The 12,238-nt window shown below is 42.4% G+C and overlaps 1 protein-coding gene across 1 annotated transcript in view; it reads left to right on the forward strand.

Annotated features, from left to right (window-relative positions):
* The first annotated feature begins 5,170 nt into the window (after nt 1–5,170).
* Nucleotides 5,171–12,238, forward strand: part of PKD1L2 (polycystin 1 like 2) — a 39,190-nt gene continuing 32,122 nt past the window's right edge. The window contains exons 1-5 of the mRNA XM_027684913.1: nt 5,171–6,355; nt 6,917–7,081; nt 10,192–10,377; nt 11,158–11,268; nt 11,681–11,828. Coding sequence (XP_027540714.1) covers nt 5,809–6,355; nt 6,917–7,081; nt 10,192–10,377; nt 11,158–11,268; nt 11,681–11,828 — 1,157 coding nt within the window. The 5' untranslated portion in view covers nt 5,171–5,808. The remainder of the gene's footprint in view (nt 6,356–6,916; nt 7,082–10,191; nt 10,378–11,157; nt 11,269–11,680; nt 11,829–12,238) is intronic.

Here is a 12,238-nt window from a genome sequence, read left to right on the forward strand (position 1 = left end):
AAAAATATAATGTAACTTAGTGTTAAAACTCTTTAAGTGCTTAGGCACAGAACTACTGGCCTACTCAGATTTCAACCAAGCTGAGCCTGCCTAGTGATCATAATGCCCAAATACTTAAACACTAGAGAGTAAAACAAATGAACAGCCACATAAGCTTCCTCACTGTAAGGCTTCTATAACCTTATCTGCATCTTTCAACATCCCAAGACGATTTACATGATTTAATATGTGATATTATACAGTTCAGTCGTGTGTTCTCAAGTGGGCAGAATGACAGCGTGAAGGTTGGCAGTCACTTCCAGGACTGAAGGTGTAGAAATGGGGTCACAGGCGTGTGCAGGGACAGAATTAATGTTGCTACACACTGTCCGACCTTGTAGCCTCCTGTACAACTTCAGGGGAACATAAATTATAACTTAAAAGAGTTTCTTTCTGGTTTTAGTCAAGTGGCAGCTGAGTGTAGAGGGCTTAACACAAACATGGTGAAGCTGCTGGACCTCCAGTCTTCTCATTATGGGGATTGTGAAGCTCATCTCCTTTGTAAGGTGTTGGATGTCTACTGATAAGAGATATTATTAATAAGTACTTGAAATACAGCTTTTTTCTTTCTGTTTTCATGTCCTGTAAGCTCAGAAATAGCTCACAACAAGCAGAAGAAAAATGTGTAACAAAATTAAATAAAACAAAGAAGAGGTGGAAGCTGGAATGGCTTACAAATCTTGTGGAAAAGGGAGGTTTCCAATCTTATGGAAATATGGAGAGTCAGCAGATGACACCAGTGAAAGTTGTGATGCCTGTAGACTCAGATCCAAGCAAATTCTTTTTGCCTGTCTGTGTGTCCTAGGCAAAGTTCAGTCTATTTGTATCCAGCAGTTAATGTTTTACTCAAAGAGGGCACCTTTAATGGTTTGAACAGTTCTCTAATTAAGATATTAAGGCAATGGCGCATCTAATTAGTGCCATTTAGTCAAACATGATCACAAGGACACAGGAGGTGTCATCAGGTTCTTCACGTAGTTCTGCTCCTTTCTGCTGAACTCAGGGCTAACCTTGGCCATCAATAACTCCAGCTCACTCCAGGGCAAACTTAACCCCCTTCTCCTACTAGTCAAAGTTCTGCTGTGGAAAGCAAGAACAAATGGGAACTAGCTGGGAAAGAGGTAGTTATTGAGGCATCAACTGTATGGCAGGTGAGGAAAGTCCAGAGACAGACCAAAGGCAGTACTGGATGTTTCCAAAGGGACAGTTGCTAGGAAAAGATCCTCAGGGACTTATCCAGGGGACATTTGTGCCAGAAGGTAACCATACACATCCTATAAACAGAAATTATGTCCAACCCAACAGCTCCTGAATGTAATCCTGCTTATCTTTATCTTGACCCCATCCTGCCAGGCATGAGCGTCTAATTTAATTATTGCACCCTATATGAGATAAGAATTGTTTTCCCTGTTTTTATAAACAAGATACCATCAAAATTGCAACTTGGCACTGCTCACTGGTAAGTTCAGTGTGTTGCCTCATGGAAAATTAAACAGTGGAAGCAACAACAAGGCCAAACCCTTTTCAGTCAGCAAATAACCAGGTCTCCCCATCAGGACAAGAAGCACAGGAGAGCAGCAAGGAAGGAAGGGTGATTGTGACCCACCTTCTTAAACTAATTGGCAGATGGGCATTTTTAAAGCCAGCTGAGGAGAGAGAAGGTGTAGGTCTACCCAGGGGCTTTTCTCCATCCCTTTCTGGACAGTCTGCTCAGGAGTCAGTTATTACCTATTCAGGTAATAACGTTCTTCACCCTGAAGAACTTTACCTGACACAGTAAAATGGACTACTCATGATTTTAACTCAATGATATACCTGAAAATAGTCTTTTTTCTACCTTAAAGCCAAAGCAATGTAAATCAGTTTTCCATTCTTATGTTTATGCAATTAATAGAACAAAGATATATTTCTATTCCTGATAAAATCTATACATTACATTCAGTAATACTCAGGAATGTAAAGATGGTAATATCCACTTACAGAGAGTAAATTTACTTGCTCTTCCTCAAGGCAAATGAACAACAGCCAAAATGGATGGGGGTGTGATTTATTCCTTCCCATTGGCAGCTCTTCACTTCCTTAATTCTTCAGTCCTGTACTTTCTGGCCTCTATTATGGGTTGTGGAGCTCTTCTGCAGTGCTGCAGTGCCCTTTGGAATCACAGGAGGTTCTCAGGCTGTCATGGTGCAGATAATCTGCACTAGGGTACAGAACAGGACCACCCTAGAGCCAGTGGGGGCACCATACCTGTCCCCCTTGTGTGCACACCCAGCTCTCTGGTAGCCCAGTGAAACTCCAGAACTGATTTTTCCTCAGGTCTGGGACACCGAAGTTCGGAAACAGAAACATCTTATGAGCGAGGCGTGTTGTCCTGACAGCTTCAGTTGTCGTGGAGAAATGTGCAGCTGGATTCAGAGTGCCCTGAACTGTGGAGCTATTGATTGTGTTGAACAAGAATTCAGGCTTGTACTTTTCAAAAATTGCAATTAGGCTCGATGCCTCGTTTGGGGCATGAAAGGCTGATTTGAGGAGGTGTCAAGGTAATCCTACTGCACCTACATGTGTTAGATAAGTGTTGTGTGTGCTCATCTCCCGGGTCCTAAGAATTTCGGCTTATAGCTAAACTTTCCAAATGGCATGTAAGTTATATATATAAACTTAGATTAAAAAGAAATAAATTGAGGATTAGGAGTACTTTGAGACTGGGACATCAAAACTGAGCTGGTTTTAAGGGGCTCAGTTTCAGGAGCGTTGAACAGCACCTAGAAGGCTCCTTTAGAGAATCTCAGTGTAGGCCACCATTATTTTTTTAACACCTAATAACTTTTACAGCATTGCAAAGAAAATATGCTTTGGATTTCTTTCACCTCGACAGCTTCTACTTGAAACAACAACAAAAATTTAATAAACCTCAAAGGATCCATTTGCAAACCAGGAGTAAATCATTCATCATTGTCAATTGTGATGTTTTATATAGCACAATGCTTTTCTGAAGAAACTTTCCCTCCATGGCCACCATCTGGTGCAACTCCTGAGGGCAAGTTAAGGCTGTGTAAGAGATCTGCAGGGCCCCCTAAAACACTTCTGAGAAAAAATGAAAGTCCTATTCCAACAGACTCAAGAGAGCTCACAAACAAAGGAGTCATTCAAAGCTTTATCGCAGCTTGGAGTGAGGGTGTGAAGATATTGAGAAAACTATTTAAAAAAGAAAGTCTTTCTGTTGAGGAAGAATGCAAAAGGCAGGTTTCCCACAAAAAGGTAAGTTCAAGGAGCACTGTCTACTTGACATCCAGTCATTTTTCACTTATGAGTGAAAAGGCTTTCAGAATTTTCTCTCCTCCTGAAGACCCTAATTTTGATGCCTAAAAGTGGTATTTTCTTTTCGTGTAAATGCTTCTCTCTTTCCTGTGGTAAACAGAATAAACTGACAGACTGCTCTACTGGCACTAAAATATATGAAGTCAACAAACTGCAAAAGGAGGGAAATTGTCTTTCTTCCATTCTCCATCTGCTGCAGGCAGCTGAAGAGTTACTTATAGCAACCGTAGATTAGGAAAAAAATGCACATTGCTATAGAAATTGCCAACAGTAGACTCACTTGGAGAGCTTGGCTTTATTTGTAGACGTTTCCAAACATTATTTGTTCTTTTTCAGGGCCTGTTTCAAAATCCGTCGAAGCCAGAGACAAGACTTCCATTAATTTCAATGGCTTTGGAGCAGATTCCCAGAGGACAGCCTGTGGCACCCCCAGCTCTGGCATTTTTAGCAGTATGTCCATGTAGTCACACTTCCAGTTGCAGAGAGAGAGCTGGATGATGCTAGAGAACACATTCCTCACAAAAGTGAGCCAAAGGCACCCACTGGGAATGCTCAGGCTGTGTCACTAAGCCTGATACGTTTAAGTCAAGTCTCCTCCATCACACCTGTGCTTGCAGGAACGGGCTGTGTTTCTCATATCTCGAAGGCCAAAGTGGGTGTGGGGGCTGGCTGCCAGCTTCTGCAAAGCCTGGCAAGCCAGCAGGGCCCCAGAAGAAGCAAAGACTCTGAAGAAAATGTCATGCAAATATACAGTGGCCAACTGACTGAAGAGCAGGTGCCCCCAGCTCTGCCTGCTGCAGCAGCTTGGATGTAAAACAGTGGGGTTGGGGGTTCCCAAACTGATGCCTGTGAAGTTTTGTATGTGGCCCAAAAGGGATTCCTAAATTGTAGACATTCCCAACAGAACCAGGTGATAATCATAGTTACATGGTCTCTTCCAGGAAGGGGATGGGTGTCTGGCCCAGATCCGTCAGATAATTTAATTATGGGTTGGCCTTCTCCTGAGCAGAGAAACCCAGTCAGAATATTCACATCTCAGCTCCTCCATAAGCTCTCCCTATTAATCAGTCAGAAATTCATGTGGGATCTGCTCCAATGGTTCCACAGCTGAAGTCTTGATTTGCAGGTGTGGTGAGAAAGAAAACATCCAGCACAGTGTCTATGGAGGCATCATAGTGCATTTTCTTCTCCTTTCCTCTCATCCCCCACAATTGTTCTACCCATTAAACACTTTCCCATGAACTTTATCTTGAAAACCCTCTTCATAGTCCTGCTTTATCCAGCTGAGCAAGACAGCCACGAACTGGAGGTCCAGAAAGGTCTTGGGATTGAAGACCACTCTTAAATGTTTGACTGGATGCAGTGCACATACTTGACTTTGGCAGGAAGCTTTAAAGCTGGGGCTGCACTGGCACAGTGCAGGTGTGGGCACTGCCCTCAGCTCCCCGGTGCAACAATGCAGGAGGCATTTCTGCAATGCAGGAATCCATCCAACATCTCAGATTCCTGCACCTCTGGGATGCAGGAACTGGCTCACTGATCCATGGCTAAATATAAGTGCATGTTCTTTCAGTTTTGGGTTATGGTGCCATAAATTAGTAATAATGGCATCAAATCCAATGGAGTTCATGCCAAGGGCAGGAGGATCACAATAGCTACAGATCCTTCTTTGTGCTGTGTTTCTACTGAGGCTTTGTGAACCTGATGGGTATCTTTCTTAAGGAAGCTGAGGTGCTCTTAGGGATTTCCTTCAGGCTTGCTTCCTGAAGTCCATCAGCAGCCTTTGGAATATGCACATAGGGCTCCCAAGTAGTTCTGATGATTAAGGCAATATTTTCATCTTTTCTAAATCATTATTTTAACTTCAGGTCTTCTCCTCCACCTCCCAGCAGGTATAAATACTGTAGCTCTATGAAGCTGAGCAACTTAGCTTTTAAGGGATGACAGGAGCATTTCACTTGGGGTGTGGAATTCTAAGACACAACAGTTCAAAATGAAACTTTCTTGGAACAGCTGAGATTAACCTGCATATGTGTAAACAGGTGGGCAGGATGAATACGATTCAATAATGATAGACATTGCATTAGCATCCAAAAGAAGCACCTCAAACAACAATTGTTAAAAATAAAGCAATGCAAAACCATTAAATAGTTTTAAAATTTTTAAATTGTATCTAGAGGAGCAGTATGTGTTTTCTCATCTCATAACTCCTTGCTTTGCTCACTTTCCTCATTCTCCTCTCATTCCTATTATTGTATCTCTTTGTTGTTGTTAGAAAGACCTCCAGCTTTAACGTTTGCACAATGATGCCTTTGATGGAGGAGCTTTATCTCACTTTCCCATGTGTCCAACAGCAGCATACATCAACTTTATCTTGTCTGCTCGTGAGGAAAGCAATGCTTTAATGTGTTCCCTTCAAACTGATCCCGCCTGGGATGTGACATTTGCACAATGGGTCTCACAAGGCCCTTGCAGTGGCTCAGCACCAGCACCTGTTGTGTGTCTCCTCAGACACAATCACCATTATATATTGCAAGCAACCTGTTCCACGCTCAGTTGCTGCTGCTGTGGGAAGCAGCAAAGAGGAGAAATGCTGGTGACGTGACGGGGATGACATCTCAAGCTTTTGAAGAAGGCAGCAAAAGGAGTGGTGGTGTGGTAAGCAGGACGAGGGCCACACAGGGCACTGAGCTGGGAATGTGGCTGGGGATTGCAGTTCTGGTTTCTCTTGCTGGATGCTTGGCTGGGGAGGAAGCAACTGATGATGAAGGAACCCCCTGCTCAAAGTACCAGCAAGCTTTCAACCGTTCCTGCTACGAGTTTGTGAGACTCCAGCAAACCTTTACAAGTGCCCAGAGCTGGTGTGAGAGAGGAGGAGGGCACCTTGTCTTTATTCAAAATGAGGAAACTCAAGAGTTTTTGCAAAAACATATTGCTGAGGATCAGGAGTGGTGGATAGGACTGATCTCAAACTCCTTGCAGAATGAAACTACTGACGGTAGGTGGTTTTAGAATCTCATCTTTAAATCTGTACCAGCCCGTGATGCTTTCTTAACATGGTAGAAAATGCAATCAGTCCCTCTGTAGATATCTGCTGAGAAGCCTCTGTCTTTTGTTGCTGTATCTTCAGATCTATAGTAAGATGTTTTTAATTGCCTGCTTCACTTCCCAATTGCATATTATCTCCCTTTCCACTGGGTCTTGTGGTTGTGTGAACACATGATTTATTAGATCAGCTGCTGACCCAGTGAAACAAATATGCTGGGTTAGGTCTCCAGTGGAAGAGCAGGCTGAGCCAATTCATCCCACGAGGAAGTGCTGCAAGGTCTGATGCAAGCAAAAGGGTGGAATCTTGAGGCTGGGATCACAGGACAAAGGGGCAGTGTCTCTTTTAATGATTGTATCAGGTTCAATATAAAATGTAATTGAAGATCCTTACCCAGACTAAACCACCTCTGCTTCAGTAGGAGCAGGGCTACAATCCTGCTCTGCAGGCTCTGACTCTTAATTGAATTACTGTAGAAAATAAACATTCAGGACACAATTTCTTTGTTCACAGGGTCGATGATTTGGCTGGACACTTCAAATATAAGCTACACTAACTGGTACAAGGATCAACCATCTTCCATCTCATCCACATGTGGGTACATCCTGAAGAATGCCAAGTATCAGTGGGGTGTGACTGAAAATTGCAGCCAGGAATTTGACTTCATTTGTGAGTTTGGTAAGATACACAAGAGCTGGAGCAGCAAAGTGAGTGTGCCGTGATCACAACTGGGCATAAATTGCCTTGTTGCTTTCAAAGTAGCTGGGCAATAACTTCATCAATCTTATTAAATGGAAACAAGCAAAATATAACCCCAGCAGTTGCTCTTTTTCCAGTGTGCTGTTGTAAGACCTGATCTGAAGAAGGAAGAACCCAGAAATCATTAGGAGATACAGGTGTTCAGCAACCCACTGTTGAGGTCCAGGGTGCCAGCAGAGGGCTAGTGAAGCAGAGATGGGTCTGAGAGTGAATCTCATGTGTAGCTGTCCATGACCACAGTGGACATCAGCTGGCTACTTTAAAGCATGGTTGCAAGAATAAACTCCCACATCCCCATAGCACCTGAGCGAGGTGGGACCTATATGACTGCCCTGTGAAGACATTCTTGATCATAAACACATGCCAAAATAATTTCCATTTGTAACTGAAGCAAAAATACAGCCAGGCTTTCAGAGAAACCACTCCTGGCAGCCTGGAGTGAGCAAAAGCGAGAGCGAGTTTTTCCTGTTTCTTCCTAGACCCCTCCATCAGGTAAAGTTCAAGGGCATCCCCGGGTTAAGGAACCAGACAGGAACCTGTGCTTCCTGATGGCATTTTAGTGCTCAGGCAGAAAATCTACAGACATTGTGTCCCTTAGATTGTGACTTGGAACAAACAGTCCTGGAAAGGAATGCCTGCAATATCATCCCATTCAACATATAGATATGAGGGGAATTTGTGTTCCTCGCACTTTGCACATCAGTGCTTTAAACTGTAACTAGAACTGAGGTCATAAGCACTGGAAGGATAGTCTGGCTGTGGGCTCACTAACATAAAAAGACTTTGAATCAAGTATGCAAGTACAGGTTTCCACAAGCCCTAGAAGTGCTGCTGCCCTGGTCCAGCACTCTTCTACTTCTGATATTAATACCAAGCTGTTCTGCAATAAGCAAAGCTAATAATGTTTTATTTCCTCTCCTGATTTTCTGTTCCACATCCCCTCCCTACCCTCCTCCTCAACACTCCCAGTTCACTCCCAAATCCCCAGCACGTCCCACCTCTGCAAATATTTTTCATTCCCTCAGCTCCCTCCCCTGCAGCTCTGCAGCTGCTCCAGAGCTCCAGCTGTATGGGTTGGCCAGTGGAATCCCACATCTTGGAGCAGATAAACAGGATTATAATCCCTAGTCCTAATTAGAGGCAGTGATGTAGCTCTTTCTCTTCTCCCTAGCAATTGCTTTTCATGAAATTTTAGGGTGTTTTGAGGTTTATATCAAATTTGGCTGAAGATGACTAACATTAAAAATGATTGGGGGAGAGGAAATTGGCAGACAGCACAATCCCTTAAGCTTATTTTCCTTGCAAAAACAGACTAAAATTATTTTTCCATTACAGCCACAGTAGACAACTGTCTGCTTGCAAGGAAACTATCATTTGTTACCATAGGATCTGACTTAGAGCCCATTAAATTCAAAGAGAGTTTGCATTATTGGGCAACAATATCCTACACTACATCCATCATTCCACTACACAGGAAACCAGATTGTTGAGACAATTATAGCCTTGTTTTCAGTATCTACAGCCCACGTGCATTCACACATGAGTAAAAGAGTCCTCTTTTACCAGCTTTGCATGCAAGGAATTAGATCCAATATCCCAAAGAAATGGGAAATATTTTCATTAGCTTCTCTGGGTGATAAATGTTTGGAAATTCCCACAACTTGACAGTGCCACGGTTTTTCTGTAAAATGGATGTAGTGGTACTTCACAGCTTCATACATGGCTACTGTGAGCTTGGTGCTCACCAACACTGAAATGAATAGTGGCTCCATATAGTACCAATATTTGTATTTAATCTCTCTGATGCCTGGTAACTTGTCTACTTGATCATCTGAGCTAGGAATATGTGCACAATCAACTGACCAGACAATGTTCTGTCTTCATCCTTCCTTTGCCCATCTACCCGAGCATTATTTGTGTTTCTTATTATTTAGTTCTACTATTTGGTGCTCTGTGGGTTAGCAATTTATTGTAGTAAATATGTGTGTATTGAACCAGGGTCTGTACATAGGAATGCAAATCAGGTTTTGAGCACCTTTCCATGTAAAAGTTGCTGAGACAGCAAAGACTGCAGGAAATCTTTATATAAAGTAAAGAACCAAAAAAATGCACGAGATAATAGTCTGGACTAGAATTCAACAGCAAGTTATTTTTCAAGCTTATTTAGAGAGCTCTAATCTGTAAACTGATCATGTTGCTATAGTTACAGCCAGGCTTAGCCTTAGCCTTTAAATAACAATAGCACACAATTATTGCAGTGTGCACACACTGGCACAGTTCATAGAGGGACCTGAGGGGAATGATCCAAACAGCAACTGGAGGACAACGTCTTTAAACCTGGGACAGCTGAAACAAAAACATTCTTTTGCAACACTCCCATATGGGAGCAGTCTTTCACATCCTCCTCTTCAGGGTATTAAGTATCCTGATTACTACAGGATACTAAGAATTCTGACAGATAATTAACTGTCCTAGATTAATCAAAGAATGAGGTGTATGCATTGAGAGCTATGACCTTACTCTTCCGAGCAGTCCTGCTGAATGAAGTCAGGACTGAATATCACACAGGAACAAAGGTGTCTCTGTAGCAGAAATGAGATCAGGTCCCACACTTAATATGCAAACTCTTCTCCTCAGCAATTACCTGAAGATTATGCAAATCACACACCGCCACGAGGCTCTTTTGGAAGTAAAGAGTAACTTTAAACCTTCCAGTATTGCAAGTCAAACAAATGCTAAGACTTTTCCCCAAAAAAAAGGTTGACTTTTTAGATTAAAATAGTTTTGTTTTCTGAAAATGTCCTCAATGTTTTGTTTCAGGCAGTAAAAACATAAATCTATTAATTTTGATTTTTTAAAAATAAAATTATTTATTATTTGAGTGGGGGTTTTTTTCATTTTCTTAATTTTTTAGCTTAGAAGGGAGGAAAGGAAAGAAAGAGAAACAAAAAAAGGGGACATGCAGTAGAACTGTCGCAGGATTTTTCAGAAATGCAAAAAGTTAGATTTTTTTTTTTTTTTGCTACTAGAATCTGGCCAGAGCATTGCATGTGATAATTACAATGCCACCGTGCAGTGTGGATCTGGAGAAGTTATTCAAATTGGAGAGAGCTTCTATGGACGGAAGACCCCTCATTACTGTGTGTCTGAGACTCCTCTCCAGGAGGATACAGATGAAGGCTGCAGCTGGATCAGTGTCAAAGATGAAGTAGCAGGTAATTTATGGCATTGCTTGTCAGAAACAGAGAGTATGTGCCAAAGTTCCTGGTCCCTGAAGTACTTTATCTTGTATTTCAGTGGAGTTTGTTAATGGGAAAGTGGATTATTCCTAAAATGAAGGGGATTACAGAGAACTTCTGACAGGGAGGAGGTTCCTACAGGAGGCTGGATAGAAAGGAGGGACTTTGGAGGAAGAAGAGTCTGAGAAGGGGAGGAGGAGCAAAAGGAGGGACTTTGTGAGGAGCAAAGATTCAGAGAAGGAGAGGAGGAGCAATTGGAGAACAAGGGTGTACCTGGCTCCTCTCGCTGCGTGAAGAAAGTATGTGGGCACATTACTCCCTGACAAACTCAATGGGAGATGCCAGGTTTGGCAGAGATGGGAGAGGACACATCCAGACAAACCCAACTCCAACCCAGCAGGGTTGACACCCACAGGAACACGAGGGCAGGAGGGACCTGCTGCTCCCTTCTGTGTGTGGAGCACTCAGCCCCCTGGGGCCAAGGGCTCTGCTGCTTCCCAGACTAAACAGTGACTGTGACCCATCCCTGTGGGGATTCTTTGGGCTTTTCTACCCGCTCTGACTCAGCTTTATTCCAAAAAAATGAAATGGTGCTAAGAAATACCAGGCATTAAGCAACACACTACAGCCAAAGTGATGTGGAAGTTTGTCTGGAAATCAGTGACATGGTATTGCTTCTCCTCTGCTTTTTGTTCCTCTGTTGTGACAGTCAAAGACAAAACCCACCATTTGATATAAAGCTCTCCTTCTTTCCAGGCCAGTGTCACGGTCTCCAGGCCTGCCAGGTGACAGCAGATGGCACTTTCTTTGGAGATCCTTGTCCAGCTTGGGGAAGCTATTTGTCTATTCAATACCACTGCAAGGAAGGTAAGAGGGAGGGGGCTGGCAACACCAAACCCCTGCCCTGCTTTTTGCTCTTTGCTCTGTGACCATTGATATTTATCTTAAAAATCACTGCTCCATCCTCAGGGAAGAAACTGCAATAGCAGTGACCACTAAAAATAAGCATGAAAACGTAGATTACCTGCCCTAACTGAAGGGTTTGGGTAGAATACAAAGCTTGGAAATCCAGACACATAAACCACACTGGAATAAAATTATGTCCAACAGGAATCTTGACCAGTAGGTATGGAAAAGAATCAGCTCCCTGTCACACCACCAACGCACACAAATCAACTCTGTTTTGGAGCAGGCTGGCTCTCAATGCATGAAAATGAATTGAATTATGTAAGAAATGCAGGCAAACACTGGCATGGAGTTCTGTCATTGTGTTTTACAGGTCTGCAGCTGGTTGTGACAGATTCATGTTTTGTCTTTGAAAATATCACGGTCAGTCTGAACTGGCTGCTCTCACCATACTCTGGCAACCTGTCCTGTACCATCAGCACTGGAGATGGTCACACTATCGATCCTTACTACCCTCCAACGTAAGATATATCCTTCCTGTATCATCAGACAAACACTACATTTCATTGCTTGCACTTTATTGAATGTTCCCAGTCTCATAAATGATATGTTAAAAATTATGTAGATTAATAATAGACCATAACTACAAGACACTTGGATCTGCAGAACCCTCTTTTGAAACTACTACAGAATTTTATGTCAAGCTGCCAACCACAATATTTCTTCTGTTTATTGTAACAAGTGTTTCCTAGTTCTAAGAGAATTTATTACAGATCCTAAGGCTCAAAATTACTGAAAACATGTCAGTAATTGCCAAGGAATATGCAAACATTATTTTCTTAACTTTAAAGAGTATTTTTTATAACATTTAAAATGTAACAAGGACATTCTGGACTTTTTATTTTTTTTTCATTTGCATAAAAATTCTATC

This window comes from Neopelma chrysocephalum, unplaced genomic scaffold (assembly GCF_003984885.1).
Source record: "Neopelma chrysocephalum unplaced genomic scaffold, ASM398488v2 Primary Assembly neopelma1_68, whole genome shotgun sequence".
NCBI classification, from domain to species: domain Eukaryota; kingdom Metazoa; phylum Chordata; class Aves; order Passeriformes; family Pipridae; genus Neopelma; species Neopelma chrysocephalum.